The sequence below is a fragment of the Oncorhynchus tshawytscha genome, linkage group LG28, assembly GCF_018296145.1.
Source record: "Oncorhynchus tshawytscha isolate Ot180627B linkage group LG28, Otsh_v2.0, whole genome shotgun sequence".
Classification (NCBI taxonomy): domain Eukaryota; kingdom Metazoa; phylum Chordata; class Actinopteri; order Salmoniformes; family Salmonidae; genus Oncorhynchus; species Oncorhynchus tshawytscha.
Genome location: NC_056456.1, coordinates 32,340,088 through 32,367,089, shown reverse-complemented (window position 1 = coordinate 32,367,089; position 27,002 = coordinate 32,340,088). Strand labels below are relative to the sequence as shown.

Genomic DNA, 27,002 nt, shown 5'->3' with positions numbered 1-27,002 from the left:
TCTCTCTCTCTCTCTCTCACACACACACACACACACACACACACACACACACACACACACACACACACACACACACACACACACACACACACACACACACACACACACACACACACACACACACACACACACACACACACACACACACACACACACACACACACACACTCGCTCTCTCTCTCGGACAGAAGTATGTTTCCCAAAGACAGTTGCAGAACAGTCTATACTATACTAGTCCATACATATTCATGCATTTGAGTGCCATACATATTTCAAAGGGGGCATGTGTTATATAGAGGGTGAAAATGCAATATTCTCTATTCCATAGGATATTTTGTTTGCAATTCAAATTTATGTGGATGAGAAACATGGTCAGAGATAAAACTCCGGTTAGGATTTTGTCCCTGGCCCGCTTTCCCAAAGAATATTTTATAAAATTGGCAAGAATTACGTTAAAAGGCTACTTTATGCTGCCCTTAATTCCCACCTAAACGGTTTTGCTCCGGGAGAAGAGATCTTCTCTACGACCCCTTCAAGAAGAGGAGGGCATTATTGTTTTAATCCTCTTACCCGCAGTCATTTGAAGACAGGGGTTTTTGGAGGCTGAGATGGCGTCTTGTCTTCCCTATCCTAGCCCAAATCCTTCAAGGCCGGGTGAGATTCTAAAGGCACTAGCCTGGCATCTATTAGCAATCTCTCCAAAAGTCTTTGCACCGCGCTCTCTCCTCCAATGGCATGAGGAAAGCCGAAATGGAAATAAAACCAACGTATGACGTTTTCCAAAACCCCAAATCGTATGAAGTTTTCCAAAACCCAAAGAGATCCATGTACATCACTAATGCCAAAGTATTCTGAGGAATATACATTTCATTTCTCACAAAACATACATTCAGAAATATTTGATTTAAAAAAACACAAAATAATGTTAGACCCTGCAACCACAATGTCTGTCACTGGTCATAGGAAACACTGACGTTACCACACTGAAGTTAAAACAGGCTCCTTTGTCAATTTATAAATCAATACAATTCATTATTATAAATTATCAAAAATATTAGAAAATAAATATTGAATATTGTTTTATATTTTTAAAGATAATTGAACAGCGTTTAAATTCTGGAAATGTCATCCATCTCCCAATTAGGGGCTACTCAATTCACTGATCCAATATCCCTCAAAGGCAAGAAAAATCGAAGTATACTTCTTTTTACGTCTTGCTTTCCAGAATTTAAAGGAGTTGACACTCTTCTTAATCCATGAATTGACTGAATGTTTATCAATTCAAACGCAAATGCGAAACAAATACATGTTGATTGCATATGGGAATCCGCAGACATTATGCTCTGAAGTTGATGATTTCGAATATAGGTATGGTCATTGGCCAAACGTCCGCTACTAATGGTGGAGAATGAGCCTCTTTATTTGATTGACAGCTTCAAGGGCCACTAGAAAGCTAACATGACCTCACAGAGCACGCTTTAAAATCCCTCTTCAGCTCATGGCCCAGTAGATGGCAGCCTCCAATGTTTAGCGCGAGACGCACAGGATTCAGACACGCGTAAAGTAGCAGAGCACGCGTTTCACACAGAACTATATGGACTTGTAGTCGTTCGTTCCCAATCGCATGAAGAGCACGAGAAAGGTGGACATTATTAACAAGGAGCCATAGCAATAATACGAATCTTAAGAAAATCACTTCAGAATCGGGATACACTTCCAAGCAGCACAACATCCAAAGACAACTCGGCTGACTAAGCAAGAGGTAAGAACTTTTAGGACATCTCTGGGACTGGGTCCACTTGTTAACAGCATTGACAGGTTGGTTACAACAGTGTTGATACACATGTGGTGGAACAATATTTACATTATTGGTGCACACTTTAAGCGTATAATAAACCTAATGGTAATTGCACGATATGATATGATGTTTTACAAGACGTTTTCGATCAAATATCGAGCAAGCATTTACAGTATAGCGAGCACAGTAAAATTATGTTTTGGCTGCAGATGTGAAGGCAAGACCTTGACATAAGTGATAAAGTAGGCCTATTCAATTGGTAAAGATTCAAGTACATTTTGTAGAATTAAAATGAGGACATCCAAAAATGAATGGGAGATCTAGCAAAAAAATGGTATATTAAAAAATAAATCAAATTAATATGTAGATATACTGGGAATTATGACGCAAGAATTTGTTGAGCGCATGAGGATTTCATGGCCTGGTATTGTAACTGATATAGGCATAACAGCTACATTTCATGTCATTTCCCTTTCATAATTATTAACATTCAGGATATTAAAGTACATTTTCAACCCTCAGATCTATAGGTTCAGATTAAACAAAGGTACGTTTTGTTTTATCTTTCGTTTAGCAGGGAGTCGCCATTGAGACTGGTGTCTCTTTTTAAAGGAAGCTCTGCATATACCATTTCATGGAACTATAAAATCAAAAACAATATCAAATAAGTCAAATACAAAAAACAACACAAATTGCACAGACCCATGCCATTGTGTCCATATGAAATTGCAATTAAATTGTTTAAACTAATTGTAAATGAACTAATAGTTTGTCAGGACTAGTGGTTAAGGCTACGTTGTTAACCCGTGTTGCCTCCGCCTCCTCACGTGAAATTCGCTAATCAAACACTTTTCTCGCGGATATGAACAGTCTGGAATACAAAATATGACTCTGACACCCCAAAGGGCAGATTGTCGCTTGCTATACACCTCCGGCCGAAGGGGTTTTAACAATAACATTTTTCCTCATTTAGTCAGATCAAAGGGATGCAATGTACATGCCAATCTTCATAATGCTGTTTTAATAACCGAAGCTTTGAACAGTGCTGCCTGGGGCACTCAAAAACATGCAGCCGGGAGATGCGATAGGCATATGAATAGACAACAATGGCAGCTAGACAGAATAAGTAAGCTTGTGTGGTAAATATGGTAGGCCTATCATAACAGTACAAATATCAATAACAATAAAATCCATGAAAACCGTGAAAGTACAAAATAAGAATTAGTATGAGTAAGTAGCCTCGTTCTCTTTCGCTCTACTCATGCACGTGCACATGGACGCACACACACGCGCGCACGCTGTTGAACCGCACTGTATGTCCGTCGGTGTCAGCGTTGATGATAAATGGAGAGCCTCGCAGTCGAAACCTATTTGCACTTCCATTAGACGGGGAGCCAAATGGGGATCAACATGCATATTTTACCCACGGAGAAGCCATACATCTCAGCCAAAACGTTGCCCCGCGGGGCGATGGGATAAGAGACCGAGAGAGAGGGGAGGGAGGAAAGCGGGCCCATTCAACTCAAATACTTGGGGGACCAAAGTAAATGTTTAGCGAAGCACCGTCCTTCTGTCCAGGCGAATTAACCTATTCCCTCTTGCCCTGTGATCACATTCATCAGGCACTGCAGTGTAATAGGTTGGGAATAGGCACTGCGGGCGTCATTCATACACACAGCTCCCTCATGCACACACAGCTCCCTCATTCACACCCGGAACATGGACAGCAGCTTCACGGTGTTATAGGTCTGATTTTATTGCTCAGATTAGGAGTTGTTACAAAAAGTTTCATAATGCAAAAAGGGGGAAAATGGCAAATTCCTATTTATTTGGATGGAGTGTTTGATTCATTCATTTGATTGAATTGTTACTCAAACACATTTTTATTTATTTTATTTTTACGGAGTCAATGCTGAGACCAACGTCTCCTTTCCTCCAGATGAGCCCTGTTTAGCACAACAATGCACATCAAAAAACAATATACACATTAAACTACACATCCACATTCAAATACACATTATTATAAACAAAAATACATGAAAAGCAAAACGCAATGATAAAAAACAGATACATTCTGTAGTGATGGTGCTTTGGCCTAATAGAGATCTCTATTTGAACGCAATCAAATATTGAAATAAACGTTGTAATAATACAACTGTCAAAATCATTCATAATATAATATCTATAGGCCTAACATTATAAAATAACAATAATAGAAAATAACAGTTTACCAGGCCTATTACATTGTTGTGTAGGTTACAACTATATCATTTAAGGTCTTACTATATCATAAATTAACATCATTAAGGGATTAAGTGACATTGAATTAAGTATTGTCAAGGGTAATGAAGTCAATGAACTTCAAGCAAAGGCTTACTTCTCAAGCATGTTAGCAATTACAGTTAATATTCAATTAAATACATCAATTTGATCCTTATCACAGACTGCATTAAGTGCAGCGTCACTAAAAAAAATTGAATTGCGTGTGGATAAATTAAATTATTGACTGAATTTGAATTATCACAGCCTCCTTAGCCTTGGGCAAGACTTGAGGCAGTTCATTCTGTTGTATAATATTCTTATGTACAATTTAATATGTATAAATGGACTAGAATAAATATGAGTCTCAATGCGCTCTTATTTCAAGCTTATCTTCTGAGCAATTGAGCACCATGATATTTCGAAAACGACTAACTATTTGAATGACTTGAATTAGGCCGACCTACATTTTCAATCAGCCGAATAACGCATGGACATATACCCTTTTTGGTTTAATTTAAATCAAAACATTCATATTATACATATTCTTTGCCCCCAGTAACCCATAGTGAACTTCCCCAAATCAAATCGTATTTGTCACATGCGCCGAATACAACAGTATACCTTACCGTGAAATGCCTACTTTCAAGCTCTTAACCAACAATGCAGTTAAGAAGAATAAGAGTTATGAAAATATTTACTAAATGAACTAAAGTTAAAAAATAGTAACACAATAAAATAACAATACGAGGCTAATGGCTGGAGTCTTGAGCCATTTTTAGGGCCTTCCTCTGACGCCTGTTATAGAGGTCCTGAATGGCAGGAAGCTTGGCCCCAGTGATGTACTGGGCCATACGCACTACCCTCTGTAGCGCCTTGTGGTCGGATGCCGAGCTGTTGCAATACCAGGTGGTGATGCAACGATGGTGCAGCTGTAGAACTTTTTGAGGATCTGAGGATTCTGTATCGCCCATCCTGAACTGGCCAATGAAAATAGACCTAAAGGAGCACAGACACCAGTGAAGATGAAAACATTAGAGGCTACATCTCAGGCCTCGCATGTCAAAATGTTATAGTGAGGCAATTTAAGACTTTAGGAACCCTCTCCCGCTTCCAAATCTCCTGATACCTGCCATGCATGGGAATATTTATATATTTTCTATCTGTTATAATCAAAACCGCTTGAGCCTCGAAGATGTCTCTTCTTTTCAAAGACCTCGACACTAACATGTATCTAATCGTGTCCTGAAGCATTCCATTTTATCTATGAAAATCTTAAAGGGGCAAATAATAACCTACAAAAATGCAGGATGAGATATTTTGCCTCGGAGACCTACATATAACCCACTGGCCACAGACGTCAATTCAACGTATATTCCACGTTGGTTCAACATAATTTCATTGAAATGACGTGGAAACAGCGTTGATTAAACCAGCGAGCCCAGTGGGAAGGCTTTGATTCATTTGCTGTAAAGTTATTCTGTCCAATAAAATGAAGGATATACTTTTAATTAGACTTATTATAAAACACATTTTCTAACCTTTATTTAACTAGGCAAGTCAGTTAAAAACACATTCTTATTTACAATGACGGCCTACCGGGGAATAGTGGGTTAACTGCCTGTTCAGGGGCAGAACGACAGATTTTTACCTTGTCAGCTCGGGATTCGATCTAGCAACCTTTCGGTTATTGGCCCAACACTCTAGGCTACCTGCCACGAAAAGTTTTCGATTAGCGAATTTCACGTAAGGAGGCGGAGGCAACACGGGTTAACAACGTAGCCTAAATATAAACCAACATGGTCCAACAAATAGTAGGCCTAGTTAAAAAGAACTAAAGTGGCTACTAAAATTCATAGGCTAACCGAACGAGATAATTCAGTAGGCCTAGCCAAAGCATTGGTATTGACAGAATAGCCTATCATTACCGTTCAATATAATACATTTTCGTCATTTAGCAGACGCTCTTAATTAATCAGAGCGATTTACAGTAGTCATTTTCTTACTTGCATGTACTGGTCCCCCGTGGGAATAAAACCCACAACCCTGGCATTGCATGTGCCATGCTCTACCAACGGAGCCACACCAGACCTCTGTGATTTCAGGTTGCCATCCCGGCGTGGAACAAATCTTGTTATATCATCTCCAAAGCGTTTCATCAACGCAATGATCTCTCAACGCGGCGCTTTCAAAGGGGATTTGCGCTTTTGCTGCGATCACAGGAAAAGTAAGCAAATCAATTCCTTCATAAGGCATCCGTTACGCTTTATTACGTCAACGAGTGATACTTACACCCTACCCCAATTCAAATCATTGTGTATAATTAATGGCTTGAACCAAGCGATAATTGGATATTAATGGTTAACGTTCTTGTCCAGATATTAAAATGTACTGCCCTTGAGCAATACGTCTACCTTAACGAAATGAAATGCGTCTGTATGCGATTCAAATGACCACGTCGTTGGCTATTACAAGCACCACACGACTCTGATAACTTTAACATGAACAAATTAAGTAATGGTTTGTCAAGGATGAACCAACCTTGGTTGCACAGATAAACACAAAGGTCTGCAAAACTGCAACTTTATATGAGGTGATCAAATTATGAACTGCAATATGCATAAACTGCAAGTGCACCACTGTCTACACACAACATACAAAATATCCTAAACTGTCAGATCATTAAACCAACAGTGAATTTAGACCGTTCATTACGCGCGTATCTAAAATGGGAACGTTTACGCATGCAACAATAGCCTATGAAACTCTCCGGACAGATAGCCAAATGGAAACATTAAAGCAAATGCTAACATGATCTATGCTTGTTTTCCAACAGGTAGTGGCCGTCATGCAGCACTATGGAGTGAACGGCTACTCTCTTCACGCGATGAACTCCCTGAGCGCAATGTACAACCTGCACCAGCAGGCCGCGCAACAGGCGCAACACGCGCCAGACTACCGACCTTCTGTACACGCGCTCACCCTCGCGGAGAGACTGGCTGGTAATTTAGTCCAACAAACAAACTTTTACACACACTAGGCATCACCTTTGATGATCACTTTCTGACATATCCCCCAATAGGATAGGGTACCATCCAATTAATTAAACTTGCCGTGTTTCTTCTCTTCCAACGGCTGCACATTTCAAGACATAATTCTGGAGGCTCGCTACGGGTCCCAGCACCGCAAACAGCGCCGGAGTCGCACCGCGTTCACAGCACAGCAGCTCGAGGCACTGGAGAAGACCTTCCAGAAGACCCACTACCCCGATGTTGTGATGCGCGAGCGCCTGGCCATGTGCACGAACCTCCCCGAGGCCCGCGTGCAGGTAACTAATTAATTAACATTCCGAATGCATGGTACCTGTAGATTGAAACACAAACAATATTGGTTATTGTACCTGAATTATAATTCATGAAATATATTTACCACTGGGTAAACATTGCAAAAAAAAAGACTTTAGTAATTTGCAATTCTTCTTGGCTTGTCTTAAAGATAAACAGTAGGCATACCTACACCAATGTAACACACATGTACATCCACAACCATTTGGCTTAATCTCTTGCACACTGAGTATGCTTCTGACTGTCTCCCAATATGGCAACCTTTCAAACAGGTGTGGTTCAAGAACCGCCGGGCCAAATTCCGCAAGAAGCAGCGTAGCCTGCAGAAGGAACAGCTCCAGAAACAGAAGGAGGCCAACCTAGAGGGAGGTGACGAGGAGGAGGCTCCCACCACCACCACTCCAGAGAACCAGCTCCCCCCATCCTCTTCCTCCTTGGAGGTTGAGGGTCCGCCCCTTCTGTTGGTGCCGGAAATTAGCGTGGAGTTGAACGTGACCTCGGCGGAGCAGTCAGGCAGCGAGTCGGCCACAGAGGACAATGCCACCGATAAGGAGGAGGAGTCTAACCCACAGAGGGAGGAGTTAAAGAGTGAAAGGGTGATGACGCCCGGCAACGTCTCTCCACCCTGCAAACGACTTAGCCCCAAACCTGGTAAAGGACAAGCTTTTATGACTGGTACTTGTACAGCTCTAATATACTGTAGCTGGGGGGGGCCATAAGAAAACAGAAAGTCAATCAGAGAATTCCTTTAGGATGGTCAATAAAGAGTAAACATATGAAATGCTCACATTGTTGCCCAACATCAGTTCATTTGTCATACTGGCAAATGAAGAAGTGGCACAACAGCTTTGCTGGTTCTTTGTTAGTTCTACATATGTCTGCCTCCCTGCCCTCCAGTAAAACTTAGTTTAATGTTATTGACTCATACTTTTTCCCCTTACCCAGAATCCCCTATGGTCTCCCGGTCTGTGACGCCCTCTTCCAGTGGTGTCAGCGGTGGGATCTCCCAGAGCCACTCCTACTCCTCCTCCCCGCTCAGCCTCTTCTGCCTGCAGGAGCAGTTCCGCCAGCACATGGCTGCCACCAACAACATGGCACTCTACCCTTCCTTCGACATGGGCACCACCCCAACTCTGCCCTACCTGGGCATGAATGTCAACATGTCTCCGACGCCGCTGGGCTCCCTGCCCTGCCAATCCTACTACCAGTCCCTGTCCCACCACGCAGCGCAGCAGGTGTGGAACAGTCCCCTGCTCCAGGCCTCCGGAGGGCTCCCCAGCCAAAACAGCAAGACCACCAGCATCGAGAACCTCCGGATGCGGGCCAAGCAGCATGCAGCCTCCCTGGGACTGGACACGCTGCCTAACTAAGCCCAGGATCTTAGTGCGACCTAGCTGGGAGATCGGTACTACATCCCACCCATCCCTTGTCTGTAACCTCCATAGCCCTACAGGAACCATATTCTCCAGCAGATGGTTTCGGGGCATGAGTAGCCAGAGTTTTGAAAACCAAAATGGCAAATCACCCTGGACCGAGTTCTCTCCTGCTTCTTGCTTTATCAGTTGCCTAACGTCTGGGATTGCACAGGATCTCTAAAGCAGAGCAAATACACTTCATACGTATTTACCTGTCTAGTGTTGCACTTGGTGATAAAGACTTTGCAATGTAATGTTTACAGATAAAAGATTAATTTAGGCAGTTTTAAGGGAATTTGGGTCTTCAAGGGGGAAAATACATTTGTGCCAGCATTGGTGGCATTGAGAGACTATTTGTACCGTGGGGCCATTACCATTTCAATTAGGTCATGTAGGTACATAGCACATTCTAAAAACGCAAGCACATACATAAATATAAACTCAAGCCATGTTCTCCTCAATATCCTAATTAGAAGTGACTAATTGACCAGTTTAATGCCCAGTATTAAATCATGTTGTACAGAGACTGGCTTGGTAATGAGAAAATAATTTCAGTGACTAAATGTGCAAAGCTTTTAATTACATTTTGCCCTGGGCAGAGGGGAGGGGAGCATATGCAATTATGAACATGCACACAGCCTTTAGGGCTGGGGGGCGGGGGTAGTCTCCAGTACTTTCTGTTGTACTCTTTAAGCACTTTAAGGAGTGGCCAATCTTTAAATTGTAGTCAATTATGCACCTGTGATTCTCTCTGTGCTGGGATCCCATCAAGTCCATCCACTCCGATAATGTAAATAATTGTAATATGTAAATTAAGAAGAAAAATAAGTCTATCTATTAATGTTTACTGATAAGGCAAATGTAAAGGTGTTCATATGTTGTTAATTGATCATAAACGCAATTCCTATAGTTGTCAGAGTTGTACAATAGTATTTAAACGGCTTACGCCATTCCAATACCTTCTGTTCCCTGGACTACTGAAGCTATACTGTCTGGTAGTCTACATATGAGTTCCATTGTGGCTGTGATTGTAAAAGTTCTACTGTTTCTCTCCAGCCTGTCATACTAACTGGTCCCGTGGTAGATTTAAAATGGTGGCGAGACTAATCTGGAAACCATAGGCATGATCATTTTCTCTCTTTAAAACAATGTAAGTTTGAAAAGTGATGTTGTAAAATAAATCCTAAATAAAGCCATGCCTGGTCTTTACATACTGTAGCTTCCTTCTCTCGGTTCTTGTTCTCACATGACAAAGCCACAGCTAAGGATTTTACCACCAGTCTTCTTCCAGGGGAGGAAGCAGTGCAGTGTGGACGAAGGGAATTCACTTATAGAGGAAGAGAATGTGAGAAACGAGGGGGGAAAGGAAGGTGACTTAGAGGAAGAGAATGTGAGAAACGAGGGGGGAAAGGAAGGTGACTTAGAGGAAGAGAATGTGAGAAACGAGGGGGAAAGGAAGGTGACTTAGAGGAAGAGAATGTGAGAAACGAGGGGGGAAAGGAAGGTGACTTAGAGGAAGAGAATGTGAGAAACGAGGGGGGAAAGGAAGGTGACTTAGAGGAAGAGAATGTGAGAAACGAGGGGGGAAAGGAAGGTGACAGGGATAACGAGAAGGAAAGACAGGCAATAATACAGTATGGTAACACTTTACTTGACATGTCACAACACGTTAGGACACGGTCATAACCTGTCATTATGGTCATAACACTGTCATGACCCATACATTTACACTTGTGACATATATTGCGTTATTTTACGGCTGGTTATGACACCTACATAAGAGTGTCAAAACCCACATTTATTCAAATGAGTTTCTTTCCCTGCCAAGAAGTTTCCTTCCGTTTGAAAGTTGTTTTAAAAAAAAATCAGTTGTAATGAATTCTTGTAGAAAATAGACTTCATGACACTGTTATGACCATCATAATCATATAAGCCAGATAGGCCTATCATGTACATGCCCTCATGTCAGTCAAAAAGAGGGTGTCTTGTCCTGCTCCTGAAACCTGCTCCTGCATTCATCCCAGTCATCAGCAGCAGAGCATTGGGCTAGGTGCATGTCTGACCTCAATGTGTGTGCAATTACAATAATAATTGAATATGGTAAATAAAATAAAAATATATAACATAAAAATACTGTTGACACATAGGCTATGGTGTAATGGAATGTTTTGCCTTGTGTGCTAGGTTTTATGGGTTTTACACTCTTATGTAGGTGCCATAACCAGTCATAAAATAACACAATATATGTCACAACAGGTCTAAATATATGTGTCAGGAGAATGTTATGACCATATATTAACAGGTTATGACAAGTTAGGTCAGCTGTTATGACATATTATGACATGGTTATGACTGTGTCATAATGTGTTAGGACGCTGGGTGTCAAGGAAAGTGTTACCCCGAAAATATATATATAAAACAGGAAAAGGTCAGAGAGAGAAGAAGGTAATCAGGAGAAATAACCAGCACAGGGGACATAAGCCATCCCCGATGAATAAGCAGCCTATTATCCTGAAGAATGGCGACCTGGGGCGGTGATTATGCTGCTATTATATCTTAAACAGCGTGGTTTGTCAAAATGCACAAGACTCCCACCCCCCCTCCTCTCTCACACACACACCTTCCCCCCTCTGATAGCGTTCTAGGTTAGGATCGCTGCAATCCCCACCAACACCATGTTAACTGCCTCCTTGCTCTGCCTACTAAAATGCATGTTGATTGCCTGGCTGTGACATTGTTCAACTGCTAATTGATTTATCCTCGTTAGATATATCCTCCCTAACGGTGTAAATGCAATCTGTTATGGATAAACACTTCCTCAAAAGTGGATACATGGGACAACAACCCAGATTAGCATAGTGTTAATGTGAATGTAACAACTTTCCTCAACCTTGCTGTGTGTTATTACATTGTAGGTGTCCTATTTAAAAGGGCATCCTTGCTAAAACACAGCTATGCCTCTCGATATGTAAAGCTGAATTTTCTTGTTATTCCGGGTAGCAATTTTCCCCTGGGATGATTTTGAATCAGCAAACTATGACAACACTACCAAGTGGTCTTTATCCAACCCCCAAACACATCAATGTAGGGACACACAGATACACACACCAGTGCCTGAGGGCCCAACGGGGACTGATGTACCGTAGATTGTAATGCCGCCGGGTCAAGCGTGTTGAGCCTTGATGCAGGATAAGGTGCTCTTCTCTAATATCCTACCTCCCAATCCCCCAAAATCCCCCGACATCCATCGAGCTGGAATAAGCCTCTATTCCTGTATACCTCACCAGATCATTTAGTTGAGATAAATCAGTAAGAACATGACCCTTATCTAGCCAAATACTGCTTCACTAGGTAAAGATGTGAATCTGGAACCTGAAAGGAGGGTCAAATCCCAAAAGATAAACCTGACAATGTGGGCATACTGAAGTGTAGATGCAGCTGAACTTGCAGATTGCTGAACTCTCAGGACAAGAGATGTCCAAAACGTTGTGAGGAAAGATGCACCCTGATATTTTAATTAGTCTGGAGCCCTCCTGCACAAATATCACAGTGTACCATTCAATCAAGGTTTTTTCTCTCCCGCCTCCATGGTAAAAGGTTTTAACCCAGCCAAGAATGAAAAGCGCCACCGTAAGAAACCCGGCCCATTGAGGTGTGACAGGCTCTGCCAGAATATGATTTGAATCCTGTTTCCAACATTCTTTTAGCCCACTGGCATCGCAATTTCGCCACATATTCTCCGAGCTGTCAACCCAGGGAAATCCCTCTAATAGCACATTTCCCAGATACACATTAAAATGCTCCTGGAAACCACCGGGAGCTTAGTGACACACACACACTTCTGATGTTCAACAGGCTTTTAAACATTGAAGTATTGAACGTTTGAAGACTACCAATCCTTTTAAAAATGTATTTAACTAGGCAAGTCAGTTAAGAACAAATTCTTATTTTCCATGACGGTTAACTGCCTGTTCAGGGGCAGAACGACAGATTTGTACCTTGTCAGCTCTGGGATTTGAACTTGCAACCTTTCGGTTACTAGTCCAACGCTCTAATCACTAGGCTACCCTGCCGCCCATTGTACTATTTCAAATTGTATGCAAGACCATGCTCCGAATAAATGTATTGTCATTCTACATTTTTGTTGAAAATAAGAAACAGTTCTGGATAAAAAGAAAGGAAAAGGAGACAGAGGACAAAAGGGGAGGAGTGATGGCCACAAGAGGACAAAGGGGAGGAGTGATGGCCACAAGAGGACAAAGGGGAGGAGTGATGGCCACAAGAGGACAAAGGGGAGGAGTGATGGCCAGAAGAGGACAAAAGGGAGGAGTGATGGCCACAAGAGGACAAAGGGGAGGAGTGATGGCCACAAGAGGACAAAGGGGACAAAGGGAAGGAGTGATGGCCAGAAGAGGACAAAGGGGAGGAGTGATGGCCACAAGAGGACAAAGGGGAGGAGTGATGGCCAGAAGAGGACAAAGGGGAGGAGTGATGGCCAGAAGAGGACAAAGGGAAGGAGTGATGGCCAGAAGAGGACAAAGGGGAGGAGTGATGGCCAGAAGAGGACAAAGGGGAGGAGTGATGGCCACAAGAGGACAAAGGTGAGGAGAGAAGGAGGAGGAGTGATGGCCAGAAGAGGACAAAAGGGAGGAGTGATGGCCACAAGAGGACAAAGGAGAGGAGTGATGACCAGAAGAGGACAAAGGGGAGGAGTGATGGCCACAAGGGGACAAAGGAGAGGAGTGATGGCCACAAGGGGACAAAGGGGAGGAGTGATGGCCACAAGAGGACAAAGGGGAGGAGTGATGGCCACAAGAGGACAAAGGGGAGGAGTGATGGCCACAAGAGGACAAAGGGGAGGGTGATGGCCACAAGAGGACAAAGGGGACGAGTGATGGCCACAAGAGGACAAAGGGGAGGAGTGATGGCCACAAGAGGACAAAGGGGAGGAGTGATGGCCACAAGAGGACAAAGGGGAGGAGTGATGGCCACAAGAGGTCAAAGGGGAGGAGTGATGGCCACAAGAGGACAACAGGTGGTTGACACTCTTCTTTAGTTCCACTTCATCTCCCATTCTATTGTTGGCCATTTTAAATACTCAGCCTGCCATCTCCTCAATGATAATCCTCTTAGAGGAAGAAAAGAAAACAGGAATGTGAGTTGGGAGCAGTGCTTTGCCAGTCCCTGGCCTGGTTGAGACACTGCAAGGCACGAATAGTTACACATCACACTATTCCATACTATGTTGAGATGATTTTCCATCCCGAGTTTGTTTACTATTTGTTTATGTAAAGTCAGTTGAACACCAACAAGTACAGAGCAGTGTTAGGAAGCCTCACCAGCCCATCCCAAGTTTTGTCAAAGTAAGACCATTTACTGTAGCTTTTGTCAAGTCAGTTGATACCTAATAAAGTTTTCAAAGCCACTGAAATAGTGTAGCGCTGATCGGGAGGCCATGCTGTGTCGTGTTTGAGCCCTGTGGCGGGTTGGTTGCCTGCTGGGCCCACTCTTCACAGTGTGTCTGGGACAAAGACCCCCGCTGGTGAGATCCTCTCACTCACAGCGGACTGGGCCAGCCGTCTGATCCTCGCCTGTGGGCCTTAACACCCAGCAGAAGTTCCTATATGAACACATAGGCCTTGGGGGCAGGATCACATATCTGTCATAACCTTTAAAGGGGGTTTCCTTTTGTCCTGACATCCCTTCTGATGGTTGTGTAAACTAAAAGGGAGTAAACATAGCTGTGTATGCAGTCACCAACACAGTAGGCCTATGTCTCAAAGGTTTCTATTACGTCGTATGCTGATATCACACCACAACATAAATGTACCATCTCGTAGGGACACACAAAAGTCCCACTACACTCATTCACTTATCTTGGCTTACTCTCAATCTTCCTCTTCTGCTCGCTCCCTCCATCCCTGTCTCCTTCCCTCCCTCTCCTAAACAGACCAGACACACACATCCTATTGATATAATTCCCCTCTCCCATACCTAGGCCTACAGCAAAGGAATACCATTGGCTAATTCAATAAGGAACAACCTAATACAAAGAGAAGAGAGGAGTAAGTCATTCCTAATAGTCTCTGGTCTCCTGAGCGTTAAAACATGTAAATGTATGTAAAAACCCATAGGAAACATATTTACAATACCTTTAGGTAATCAGAAGATGCGGCCGCGGCGTCCTGGGCCCGCCGACTGAAGCAGTCAATACAGAAATAGTTTTAGTTAATGTGTCATTAATTCCCTTTGCATTCGCCGATACATCCTCTGTTACCGTGGTAATACAGTAATCACTCACAATCACACAGTGAAAATATCTGCACTCATCTGTGGAATAAAAAGACCATACCATTTTAGCATCTCTTTCATCCTTAATGTTCATCTGGGAGACGCCGGGCAAACAGCCTCTCTTCTCCCTTGGTGGCGACAGGGGCGCCCGCTTAATGGCAGCGGGAAGTCGATGATACTCGGCGGCACCGCTCGTTAGCCGTGTCCACACCGCTTTCATGCTACATTGCCCAGTTGGTGCAACAACAGAGGGTCATCAGCGGTGTGATGGGAGGAGAGGTACTATACTATACTCACGTTAGATCTGAGAAACAAATACGTTGTAGGCTGCCTTTAAGTGACATTAAATAGTACATTGAGAAAATGCAACCGTTGTAACGACAGGCCTAGAGATTCTCAGAGAGATTCTCAAATGTGACAATGATTATTTGAGTGTTCATTATGAAAATGTTTAGAATCTGAAAGAAAATGTCATGATGGTATTACATTTAAAAGAAAGAGTTCCAATGACATCATAAAATTATAAAATTATGAAGGTCACTATGGGACCACATCAACCAGATTTGAATTGTTTTATTTCAACCTCAGTGACTGGGCATAATGATCTATAAACAAATAAACATTATGTTTATTTGACAGGGCAATGTTTCGAGTGTAGGTTGAGTTTATCCTCAAAATAATTTAAAGCTAATCTATGGGTCTAGTAACTTCGAGCCCTGTTTTCAATACAGAGAGCTCGGACTAGTATAATTGTCTAATACTGACACCTAGAGGTCAAAGGTAGCACTGCATACAAATGCATAAGTCCATTGAAAAATGACTTAAAACTGGTTAAATCAGGTCGAACCGAAGGGATCAATAACATAAGGTACTGAAGTGAATCCACGTCCATCAGTTCTAGTTTAACCTCTGCAGCTTGTACATGTAGATGGGCCCAAAGTTAGTGGTGGTGTGGGCAGGACCAGCTGTCGCAGGTGGAGGTCTGGAGCCAAGTGGAAGGTGTCCTTAAAGAGGTGTGTGAGGGGTCGAAGGTCAGCTACCTGCAGGCTGATGTTCCTCCCGGGCCAGGTGCATGGCGTGCTCCACTACGCACTGGTTCTGCAGCTGGGACAGGGAGCAGGTGGAGTAGACGACCTCTCCCCCCGGACGAACTGCCTCGATACCAGGTGGAAGAGGATCAGGGAGAGAGATATGTGATCAAGTATTATCAGATATCATATGATCAAAATAGGACCGCTGAGATACAAAACTGCCATACATTTTAGCAGGCACTCTTACCCAGAGTTACAGTTAGACCATGCATACTGTAGAAAACATTAAAAGATACAGTCCCTTCAGAAAGTATTCTCATATTGTTGTTACAAATTGATTTGTCAAAAAGCATTTATACATAAAATTAAAATACTAATGTCAAAGAGAAAGAAAAATTCTAACATTTTTTAAAGATTTCTGAAAAATAAAACACAAATATATCTCAATTAGATAAGCATTTAACCCCCAGACAATACATGTTAGAATCACCTTTGGCAGCGATTACAGCTGTTTGTCTTTCTGGTCTTTATGAGAGAATTGCATTTCTGGGTTGTACAATATTTGCCCATGACCCTTTTTTAAACTCTTCAAGCTCTGTCAAATTGATTGTTGATCATTGCTAGACAGCCATTTTCACGTCTTGCCATAGATTTTCAAGACGATTTAAGTCGAAATTAAATTCAGGCTGTAACACAACGAAATGTGGAAATGTCAAGGAGTGTGAATACTTTCTGAAGGCACTGTACATAAATACAATCATAAACATATTTAGAAATGAGGAAAAAAACACAGAAGATATTGTAAATTGAATTTATTTTAAAGATAACATGAATAATAATAACTCCTAACACTTACAGGAGGAGTTCTATCTGCAGCAGAGGCAGCCTCCTCTTTGTCCTGGCCCTCTTGAAGATGTTGTTCTCCACCAGCTTCACCTGGAATGCTTTTCCTACAGCCTTGAAGGAATTCCCACATATGCTGAGCACTTGTTGGCTGCTTTTCATTCACTCTGTGGTCCAACTCATCCCAAACCATCTCAACTGAGTTGAGTACGGGTGATTGTGGAGGGCAGGTCATCTGATGCAGCACTCCATCACTTTCCTTCTTGTTCAAATAGCAGATTACACAGCCTGGAGGTGTGTTGGGTCATTGTCCTGTTGAAAAACAAATGATAGTCTGATAAGGGAATTATATGCTTAAAGGTAATGATTAAAGAATTCCACCCTGAAACATAACTATTAGTGATTATTAGTTTATGTAGCATGTATAATGAATTACTAAAGTACTAAACGTAAGTCCAATAAGGTTTGGTAGAGACATGTGAGGGAGAGAAATGTGTGTGTGTGTGTGTCTGAGAAAATACAGAGAACAATTCAATTGTGTTTGACCCGACCTGGCTAGAACTCTGAGAAACTTATGATAGGACAGGGAGTCCTTTCGAGGTTCCTCTAATCTCGGGGGAATGGAACTGTCGGCTTGGTAGTGATAAACAGTGGTGAGAACTATGGGGAAAGATACAACTCATCAGAATGCTGTGGTAGCCATGATGGTTAAGTGTGCCTTGAAAAAAAGTGGGTTAAACATTATGTAAACATTGTGACCAGTGTTCAATGACTATGTATATAGTGCAAAGCAGCCTAAAGTGCAGGGTAGAGTACCGGGTGGTAACCGGCTAGTGACTTAGGTTCAGGGCAGGGTACTGGGCGGAGGCCGGCTAGTGGTAACAGTCTGATGGCTTGGAGATAGAAGCTGTTTCTTAGTCTGTCTGAGCTTTGATGCACTTCTACTGTCTCCTACTTCTAGATCAAGAATGGGCAACTTTGATGGGGGTGGAGGCACAAAAAAACGGATGTCATCATGATGGACCGCAGTGCTTTGTGGTTCTGCCTACCCACAAGCCACTGCCGAAATTTGACCATGCTTACTACAGGTTTAGATAGCTGACCACTAGACTAACTTACCAATCTACAAAAGGTGCCATTTATAAATGTGGTTGTGCTTCAGCAGTCAATTAGCCAAATTTTTCATTATTATATTATTCTAACAATAAATTGCGATGCCAACTGAGTTCCACACAAAATAAAAAATGTCCAGTTGCCCATCCCAGTTCTAGACAGTAGAAGGGTGAACAGGCCATGGCTATGTTGGCTTTAGGTCCTTGATGATCTTCTTGTCTTTCCTGCAACACTGTGTGCTGCATATGTCCTGGAGGGCAGGCAGTGTGCCCTTAATGAGGCGTTGTGCTGAATGTACCATGCTCTGGAGAGCCCTGTGGTTGCAGCCTGAGGTTGAAGAGGCACTCTTGCGGCTTCTCCACACTGTATGAAGGGACCATTTCAGTTCATCAATGATGTGCACGCCGAGGAACTTGAAGCTTTTGACACCCCGTTGATGTAAATGGGGGCGTGCTCTCTCTGCCGTCTCCTGTTGTCCACGATTAGCTCCTTCGTTTTGTTGACGTTGAGGGAGAGGCTGTTTTGCTGGCACCACTTCGCCAGGTAGGGGCACTGCCAGGGATTTTGGGCCCAATGAAAAGATATCACATTGGGCCCCACCACCACAGGCCACACCAACCCTGCACAATTGCTGTAACCACACACCTCCAGAACCCAACCAACACATTCAAAGCTTTAAATAACTCTACCTTTGCAGGCTTGCAACTCTCTTGTAGTCCAATATCTACTGTACGATATTTACTGACAGGGAGCTGTGAAAATATAACACTGTGCAGACATGCATGCAACATTCTGCATACAGTGGAATTCACTATTTGATGCAGGACTGATGCCCTCTATAAGAAATGTGCTAAAGGCCATCTTTTACAGTAAAATGTCATTTTAATGGTAAAATTCTTGAATGGAAAATTCTCTTAACATTAATGAATAACTTAAAATAAATATAACTTAAATATACATTAACCTCTTAAATTAAAATAAATGAACATGATCATCTATAGAATGATATAACAAATAAAATAATAAAATCAGCAGCAGATGTTTGAACTAAGTATACATACCAACTAGACAATAAGCAGCTGGAAAAATGGAAAGGCCTGATGGTGGCGCTAGAGGAAAGGTCAAGAGGTCGCCAAATCAATAGGTTTCTTCCACTTGGGGTCTTGATTGTGCACAACAAATTTTATGGCAATCCAGCCATTACTTTGAGATTTATCTTGTTCTCAGTCTGTTCTCAGTCTTGTTCTCAACCTGTGGGCATCATGTGTGTAGTGACCCAATATCCACAGCCATGCCATTTAACAGTTATCACTGGCCCTTGCTCAGCCTTACTCACCAAGAGCCCAGCGCCGAGCCTTCTTGCTAGCAATGTCACTGATCAAGTCTTTGAAGTCCAGCTTTCTAGCTAACTGACTTTCAATGGACAGCATGGCAAGACTGCAAAGCCTGTCCTGGGACATAGTGGACCTCAAATAGTTTAGTAGTTTTATCTTACTGAAAGCTCTCGCCACCAGCAACAGTCACAGGCAGTGTGCAAAATATACGTAAAGCAATGCACACTTCTCCAAAAATGCTTTGCAGCTGCATCTTACAAATTGCATTCAGGAGTCCAAGAGGGGACCAGTTAGGGGGGAAAGTGGCAGAATATACAGTGTTCAGGTGTCTTCATTTTGAAACTCAGGTGTAACATCTCTGGAATACTTCATGATCAGTGGTTGGCACACAGAAGGGACTTTATCCTCGCTAATCTGCCGACTTTCAGAACAGTACAAAATCATTCTACAATTTTTGCAGTGGTGTGGAACCCAGTGTCCAAGTCACTTATGATGTTGTCCATAGCAGTAAAAAGCACTGTGTTCCAAAACACCGTTGCTGCACTGTCCTGAGCTGTCTCCTCTTGAGGTCTCATCATGGAATCAGAGGCTCTCTGGATGTTTACTTTTTGCCAAAAGCAAGAAAAGAAAAATAGACCATTATTTTTATTAGCACTATGTAAATAAAATATTATATTAATGATGATAGGTTAATCATTTAATTTAGAAAAAAATGTACATAATGTTCTAATAATTTTTTAGGGCCCCTGTCAGTCACAGGCCCTTAGAATAGTCCTAACTTTCCCCTCCCATACGGCGCCAAAGCCGCCTGGGCCCTCACCTCCTCCCTGTCTCATCATTGTTGGTAATCAGGCCTACCACTTTTGTGTAGTCAGCAAACTTGATGATTGAGTTGGACACGTGCGTGGCAAGTCGTGGGTGAACAGGGAGTACAGGAGGGGGCTGTTCACGCGCCCTTGTGGGGCCCCCATGTTGAGGATCAGAGTGGCGGAGGCATTGTTGCCTACCTTCACGACCTAGGGTCTGCCTGCCAGGACCCAGTTGCACGGGGAGGGGTTCAGACCCAGGGCCTTGAGCTTAGTGATGAGCTTGGAGGGCACTTAGAACCATTCAGATTGGCATCAAATAATATCACAATACAGGAGATATGTAGCTACAGTAAATTGTGGTGATGAAACAGACTGAAGCCCAGATTTCAGCATTTTCTTCTCTCATGTCTGTAACAGAAGTGTTGCAAATCTCACCTGGAAGGCTGGAATCTAGAGATGTCTTCACTGGGGGGGGCACTTGATATTGGTGCTGGGGTGAGGAGGAGCCATATCTTGACTGGCACCAACAGACTTGAGTGATGAAGGGTTATCGTGGGAAGGAAATCCAGCTGCCTGCAGTCTCTCCAGAGCTTCTTCTCCAACTGGCTGTCTGACAAAGTCTCTACATCTTAGGAAAGGTACATGATGTACCAATCAATGCTAAGGTTCTATGGGCTGTGTTTAAAAAAGGCAGACTTTCCTGATCTTTTTTTCACCTTTTTGTTCCAATCAGTTCAGCTCTGAAAAAGCTGTAATGTGAAAAGATCTGATGTGATTGGTGAAAAGAACAATTAGTGGGAAAAAAAGATCAGAATTGGGCCGTATGTGTAAACGTAGCCCATGCAGTATGTATCTATTTTAGATCCTGCATGGGTGCTGGGGGGAGAGACTAGGAACCAATTTGGAACTATTGTAATTCGAGATATATATTTCTGAATGATCCACAATGCAACACAAGCCCTGAGTGCACCTTCTGCCCAGGTGTGGCAAATCAACCATAACTGGGGAGTCAAATTTTTTCACAAAGATCAAACTTTGTGCTTTGGCAAGTTCACCCTTCCTTTGTAATGTTTGTCTTTTTATTCCTCTTTTATGTGCAAAAAAAGTGATTACCATGGCAAACAATTTTCCACCTGTGACACGAGTTCAGTATAGGGCCATTTCCATGGTAACGGAATTATGCTAACTCAGATTTTTCACTTTAAAATGTATACCCAGTGCATAAAGATGACCTTTAACAATTTCCACAGAATTTGACTAAATATTTACAGGAATAACTCTACATATACAAGGTTTGTTAACAGAATACAATGAGGAAGATAACCATGGCATCCTCTTGTAACTAGCTAGCAAGAGCCAATTTATGCTCGATCTGAAAATGTGGTCGGAGGTGCCGCCGTATGGATGGTGACACAATTGTGAGGCCTAATTGAGCTAAGTACCACATCAATGTGCACCTCTCAAATTTTGTAACAATGCGGAGGGCTCCGTATAGCGCCGCATTGACATGATTGGTTGACGGTAGATGAGGACAGGAGATCCTGTATAAACACAAACTATTTTCTCACAGTGGCGTGTATTCACGGATGCCAAGGGAAGCCAGGCCTCCCCCAAAAAATTAGCAAGAAAAATGTCCATAACATTTTTTACCTTTTAATTTAAAAAAAAAATTGTCTCTGTGTTTCATAATTTTCCTTCAATTCGCAAGAGGCTGAATGTATCGCTCAGGAGAAAGAATCAAAGCGAGCAAAACAGAGCCACACTCGACGTGTAGGTCATCCATCTGATGCTGTCGGGTCCAAACGAGTATGACATTGTTGCCACCCATAGCATTGAAGCGAGCATAGAAGTAGTTTAGTTCATCTGGTAGGCTTGTGTCACTGGGCAGCTCTCGGCTGTGCTTCCTTTGTAGTCTGTAATAGTTTGCAAGCCCTGCCACATCCGACGAGCACCGGAGCCAGTGTATTACGATTCAATCTTAGTCCTGTATTGACATTTTACCTGTTTGATGGTTCGTAGGAGGGCATAGCGGGATTTCTTATAAGCTCCGGGTTAGAGTCCCGCTCCTTGAAAGCGGCATCTCTAGCCTTTAGCTCAGTGCGGATCCTGCCTGTAATCCATGGCTTCTGGTTGGGGTATGTACGTATGGTCACTGTGGGGACGATGTCATCGATGCACTTATTGATGAAGCCAATGACTGATGTGGTGTACTCCTCAATGCCATTAGAGGAATCCCGGAACACATTCCAATCCGTGCTAGCAAAACAGTCCTGCAGTTTAGCATCTGCTTCATCTGACCACTTTTTTATTGATATAGTCACTGGTGCTTCCTGCTTTAATTCTTACTTGTAAGCAGGAATCAGGATGGAATTATGGTCAGATGAATTATTTGCCAAATGGAGGGTGAGGGAGAGCTTTGTATGCATCTCTGTGTGTGGAATATAGGTGGTCCAGAGTTCTTTTCCTTCTGGTTGCACATTTAACATGCAGATAGAAATTTGGTAAAAACGGATTTAAGTTTCCCTGCATTAAAGTCCCCGACTAGGAGCGCCGCCTCTGGGTGAGAGTTTTCTTGTTTGCTTCTGGCGGAATACAGCTCATTCAATGCCATCTTAGTGCCAGCTTCTGACTGTGGTGGTATGTAAACAGCTACAAAGAATACAGATGAAAACTCTCTCCGTAGGTAGTGTGGTCTACAGCTTATCACAAGAAACTCTACCTCAGGTGAGCAATAGCTCGAGACTTCCTTAGATATCGTGCACCAGCTGTTATTCACAAAAATACATAGACCACCGCCCCTCGTCTTACCAGACGCCGCTGTTCTATCCTGCCTGTACATCGTATAACCAGCCAGCTGTATGTTGATATTGTCATCGTTCAGCCACGACTCCGTGAAGCATAAGATGTTACAGTTTTTAATGTCTCGTTGGTCGTTTAATCTTTTGCGTAACTCATCAATTTTATTGTCCAAAGATTGCACATTTGCAAGCAGAATGGAGAGAAGTGGGGGTTTATTCGATCGCCTGCGAATTCTCAGAAGGCAGCCGGACCTTCGGCCCCTTTCTTCGCCTCCTCTTCACGCAGATCACGGGGATCGGGGCCTGTTCCCGAGGAAGCAGCGTATCTTTCTCGTCGGGCTCGTCAGAGTCATGAAAAGAAAAGGAGGATTCTGCTAGTCTGTGGTGAGTAATCGCAGTCCTGATGTCTAGACACATAGGTTGCAATATGGTTTCCCCAATGATTTTACCCACACACTGCTGTTTCCTCGATAACTAATCTGGACTGCTCTGCCCGGACTTCTGCAGAAGCCATATCAACTTAAATGCCACATGGCCAATGCAGATGTCGGAATGGCAATGCAGCCAAATAATGCAGATCCTTTAATGTTAAGTTTAAAGCCAATTTAAAGCCAGCTTGATCTACGAGTTGTGTGACGCAAATGCGGAGTCTCTGGAGGCATGCAGAGGTCAAATGGAGCTCCATTCCACATCGCTGTGCGCCTCTGAAATTCTGTAGCAATGCGGAGGGATCCATAAACTGTAGCTCTATATAGCTCCGCATTGACATGATTGGCTGAGAGAAGGCGGCGATGGGAGGTCCCGAATATTAACAAACTCACTTCCTTGACAACAGCTCTGCACTGCTCCGCGAAGCATGAATGCCATGATTTTGCAGAGGCTGCACAGCCAATGCAGACGGCGGCTTGACCATGTAGTGCCTTTTAGATAGTGAGCACTAGATCTGCACCGCGTGTGCAACATCCCAAACTGTCCATAAACAGAAAATGGTGGTGGATTTTTTTATTTTATTAAGACAGTACAGATTTTCACTTTTTTTGTGTTTTCGGTGGCTCGCCATTAAAATATAGTTAAGGAAGGGAATTATGCCTTTTCAACCTGAATGGAGGATGGTTTAGGGCGGCGCATAATTGGCCCAGCGTCTTCCGGGTTTGGCCATCATTGTAAATAAGAATGATCTTAACTGACTTGTCTAGTTAAATAAAGGTCAAAAAAATGTATGGTTTATGTCCAAGCCGGTCGCTAGTGTATTACAGAGAATGCACATAAATCCTAGATGATAGTGCAGATCCAGGACCCATACCCTAGGCTAATTTAGAGACTAACTTGGTAACATCCTTGTTGCCAGTAAATAAGAAGTTCTCACTCTGTTGACTCCATCACCGGTGATGATTAATATATGAAGGTATACAATTGTGCGCGAAAAAAATACCCTCCTCACACAAAGTGAACGGGTGCTAGATTTTTTTTTTCGCGAACTTGTTTTGTGGATTTTTTGTTGTTGCTTAAACCAGTGTCTACACGTTATTACGTACAATTTTGCTTTCACGCGATTCCGTTAGACATCGTAGATCTTCAATTTTTCTAAACCATATTCTCGTGTCCATGGACGCTGCCATGTTGGTGTACGACACTGTTTTCAACCCGTCTTGACATCGGGCAGAATATATCAGAACATTGGTTCCCCCAGCGCATGGAGATGGTTGGAGGGCTGCCATCTAGTGAACGAAAATAAACATTCTTCCGGTGAACTTTCTAGCTAGCTATTTCCTGCGTGTGACGTAACACGTCCTCCAAATCAAAACTGGTGATCTAACGTTAGTCGTGTGTCTTCTACCGGTCTTGTCCTTGCCAATTTTAGGACTAAAATCATGGTTTTCGAAAACAAAATGATAATGAATGGGGAGCCTGATGATGAGGTATTGCACAATATCAAAATCTTCCTATTGCAATGTAGTTTTCTCTGCGAATCCTACCAATATATCAAGTTATGCAACCCGAATGCTATCAGTTAGCTAGCTAACGGTAGCTGCACACAGTAACTTGCTAAATGCATTGCTAGCCAGGCGTGCGTCCTTGGCAGCTAGCTCTGGACACCCCTCATTTAATTAACATGGATGATTGAGATTGGTGTAACGTCGTTACCACTTGTTATTTACACCTGGATTTTATAATTAGAAACAAATTAGTTTTAGTTAAAATTTCAACCTAGGTTTGAAAACTAGTTTTAGATCATTTGAATAAATCAAGTTGATGAGTTATATATGGAAAGCTATTCAACCCATAACCTAATATTGTTCTTTGCTTTTACAATAGATCAACTCATTCACTTCCTATAGATCTCATTCAGAAAGTTAGTTCTGTCAGATGGAACCTTATTGTGTAGAACAGAAATGGCTTTTGTAGAATTAATAATTGATCATTGTTAAATGTTTATATGCAAGGTGTATGTTGCACCCCACTAATGTTGTCACTGACCAGGAGGAAGAGGCACCGGCAGAGGAGGAAGGAGAGGAGGAAGAGGAGGAAGAAGACATGGTGGTAAGACAGTTGAATTTACATTTACCACACTGTCCTTTGACTAATATTTGAATATGAACACACAAATTAAGATTCCCTGACTTTTTTTCTATACATTGAGTTTTTTTAATGAGTCATCTGCAGCTGTGTTGGTCTCTCCCAGGATCCCTTAGAAACAATACGGGCAAAGTGTGAGGCGTCAGAGCACTGCACCCACACAAGGGAAAGGCTGGAGGCCTGCACGGCCCGAGTGGGCTCAAGATCACACACACAGGAGGAATGCACAGAGGAACTCTTCGACTTCCTACATGCACGGGACCACTGTGTAAGTGTTTTTTTAGGAACCCTGTGAGCACACACTACTGCATGCAGGAAAATGTCAAGCTTACATGTGATCTATTTATTATTTGTGGTAATAATCTGTAAATTACAATACATTATCATATTGAACTAGTTATTTCTCCTTTTTTTCACAGGTAGCGCACAAGCTCTTCCACAACGTCAAATGAACTTCTCCATTCTCTGTCAATTCCAGTAGTTTATTGCAGCTGTGGAATCTGTTATAAATACTACAGATGTGCAGTGTCAGGGAAGGCTTGAGACCAGAGCCTGTGTTCTACCCATGAATGTTAATAAATTAGATCTTGTTAGTTTTTCATTTCTGGACAAAATAGTTCTGTATACACCAGCAACCTGAGCCATTACACATATGTACATTTTAGACTGTATATGGCCAACCTGCTGCTTGTATTGGTGATAGATGCAAACTTCTCAGATCTTTGTGGCCAGTAAATGAAGACTGGCCAGGTGATTAACCACTCAGGAGTTTTACTGCATTAAAATATCAAGCACTGCAGACCCTGTGTCCCCTCTTCTTCTTCAAACCGTACGTTTATACATGAATGTGTTGGTGCAGAGAAGATTAGTGTGGTTTCCCTACGTCGCCACCTCTGGCCCAGAGTGACGACTAGTGTCAGAATTAGTTGGGAAAACTCTACAAGCAATTACTTCCCGTGAAGACTGAAGTTTTCACATTTGAGTCTGTTGGTTTCAAACACCTCTGGTTCTAGTAAGCTCTGGCTTGCAGAGGTTGCATGACACTGGAAACCTGGCTCATGATTCAGTCGGTGCTTGGTTTGACTACACTTTATTTACCTTTTCACCTTTATTTAACCAGGTAGGCTAGTTGAGAACACCTTTATTTAACCAGGTAGGCTAGTTGAGAACACCTTTATTTAACCAGGTAGGCTAGTTGAGAACACCTTTATTTAACCAGGTAGGCTAGTTGAGAACACCTTTATTTAACCAGGTAGGCTAGTTGAGAACACCTTTATTTAACCAGGTAGGCTAGTTGAGAACACATTTAACCAGGTTCTCATTTACAACTGTGACCTGGCCAAGATAAAGCACAGCAGTTCGACGCATACAACAAGAGTTACACATGGAA

General features: G+C 42.7%; 2 protein-coding genes across 2 annotated transcripts; both read left to right on the top strand.

Annotated features, from left to right (window-relative positions):
• The first annotated feature begins 1,558 nt into the window (after positions 1-1,558).
• On the top strand, positions 1,559-9,946 carry LOC112226493 (diencephalon/mesencephalon homeobox protein 1-A-like). Its single transcript, XM_024390850.2, has 5 exons — positions 1,559-1,762; positions 6,894-7,059; positions 7,207-7,385; positions 7,674-8,052; positions 8,347-9,946. The coding sequence occupies exons 2-5, from the start codon at positions 6,906-6,908 to the stop codon at positions 8,769-8,771; spliced, it is 1,137 nt and encodes a 378-aa protein (XP_024246618.1). The 5' UTR covers positions 1,559-1,762; positions 6,894-6,905; the 3' UTR covers positions 8,772-9,946.
• A 14,858-nt stretch (positions 9,947-24,804) lies between these two features.
• On the top strand, positions 24,805-26,411 carry LOC112226492 (cytochrome b-c1 complex subunit 6, mitochondrial). The gene is made up of 4 exons (XM_024390848.2): positions 24,805-24,954; positions 25,517-25,576; positions 25,719-25,880; positions 26,032-26,411. Exons 1-4 carry the CDS (start codon positions 24,907-24,909, stop codon positions 26,062-26,064), a joined length of 303 nt encoding a protein of 100 aa, XP_024246616.1. The 5' UTR covers positions 24,805-24,906; the 3' UTR covers positions 26,065-26,411.
• The last annotated feature ends 591 nt before the right edge of the window (positions 26,412-27,002 follow it).

Excerpts from the sequence above, each read along its gene's own strand:
- LOC112226493 (XM_024390850.2), top strand. The coding sequence starts at position 6,906 with ATGCAGCACTATGGAGTGAACGGCTACTCTCTTCACGCGATGAACTCC. Across the intron at positions 7,386-7,673 it reads TCCCCGAGGCCCGCGTGCAG|GTGTGGTTCAAGAACCGCCG; the intron begins GTAACTAATTAA and ends CCTTTCAAACAG. Across the intron at positions 8,053-8,346 it reads ACGACTTAGCCCCAAACCTG|AATCCCCTATGGTCTCCCGG; the intron begins GTAAAGGACAAG and ends CCCCTTACCCAG.
- LOC112226492 (XM_024390848.2), top strand. The coding sequence starts at position 24,907 with ATGGTTTTCGAAAACAAAATGATAATGAATGGGGAGCCTGATGATGAG. Across the intron at positions 25,577-25,718 it reads AGGAGGAAGAAGACATGGTG|GATCCCTTAGAAACAATACG; the intron begins GTAAGACAGTTG and ends GGTCTCTCCCAG. Across the intron at positions 25,881-26,031 it reads TACATGCACGGGACCACTGT|GTAGCGCACAAGCTCTTCCA; the intron begins GTAAGTGTTTTT and ends TTTTTTTCACAG.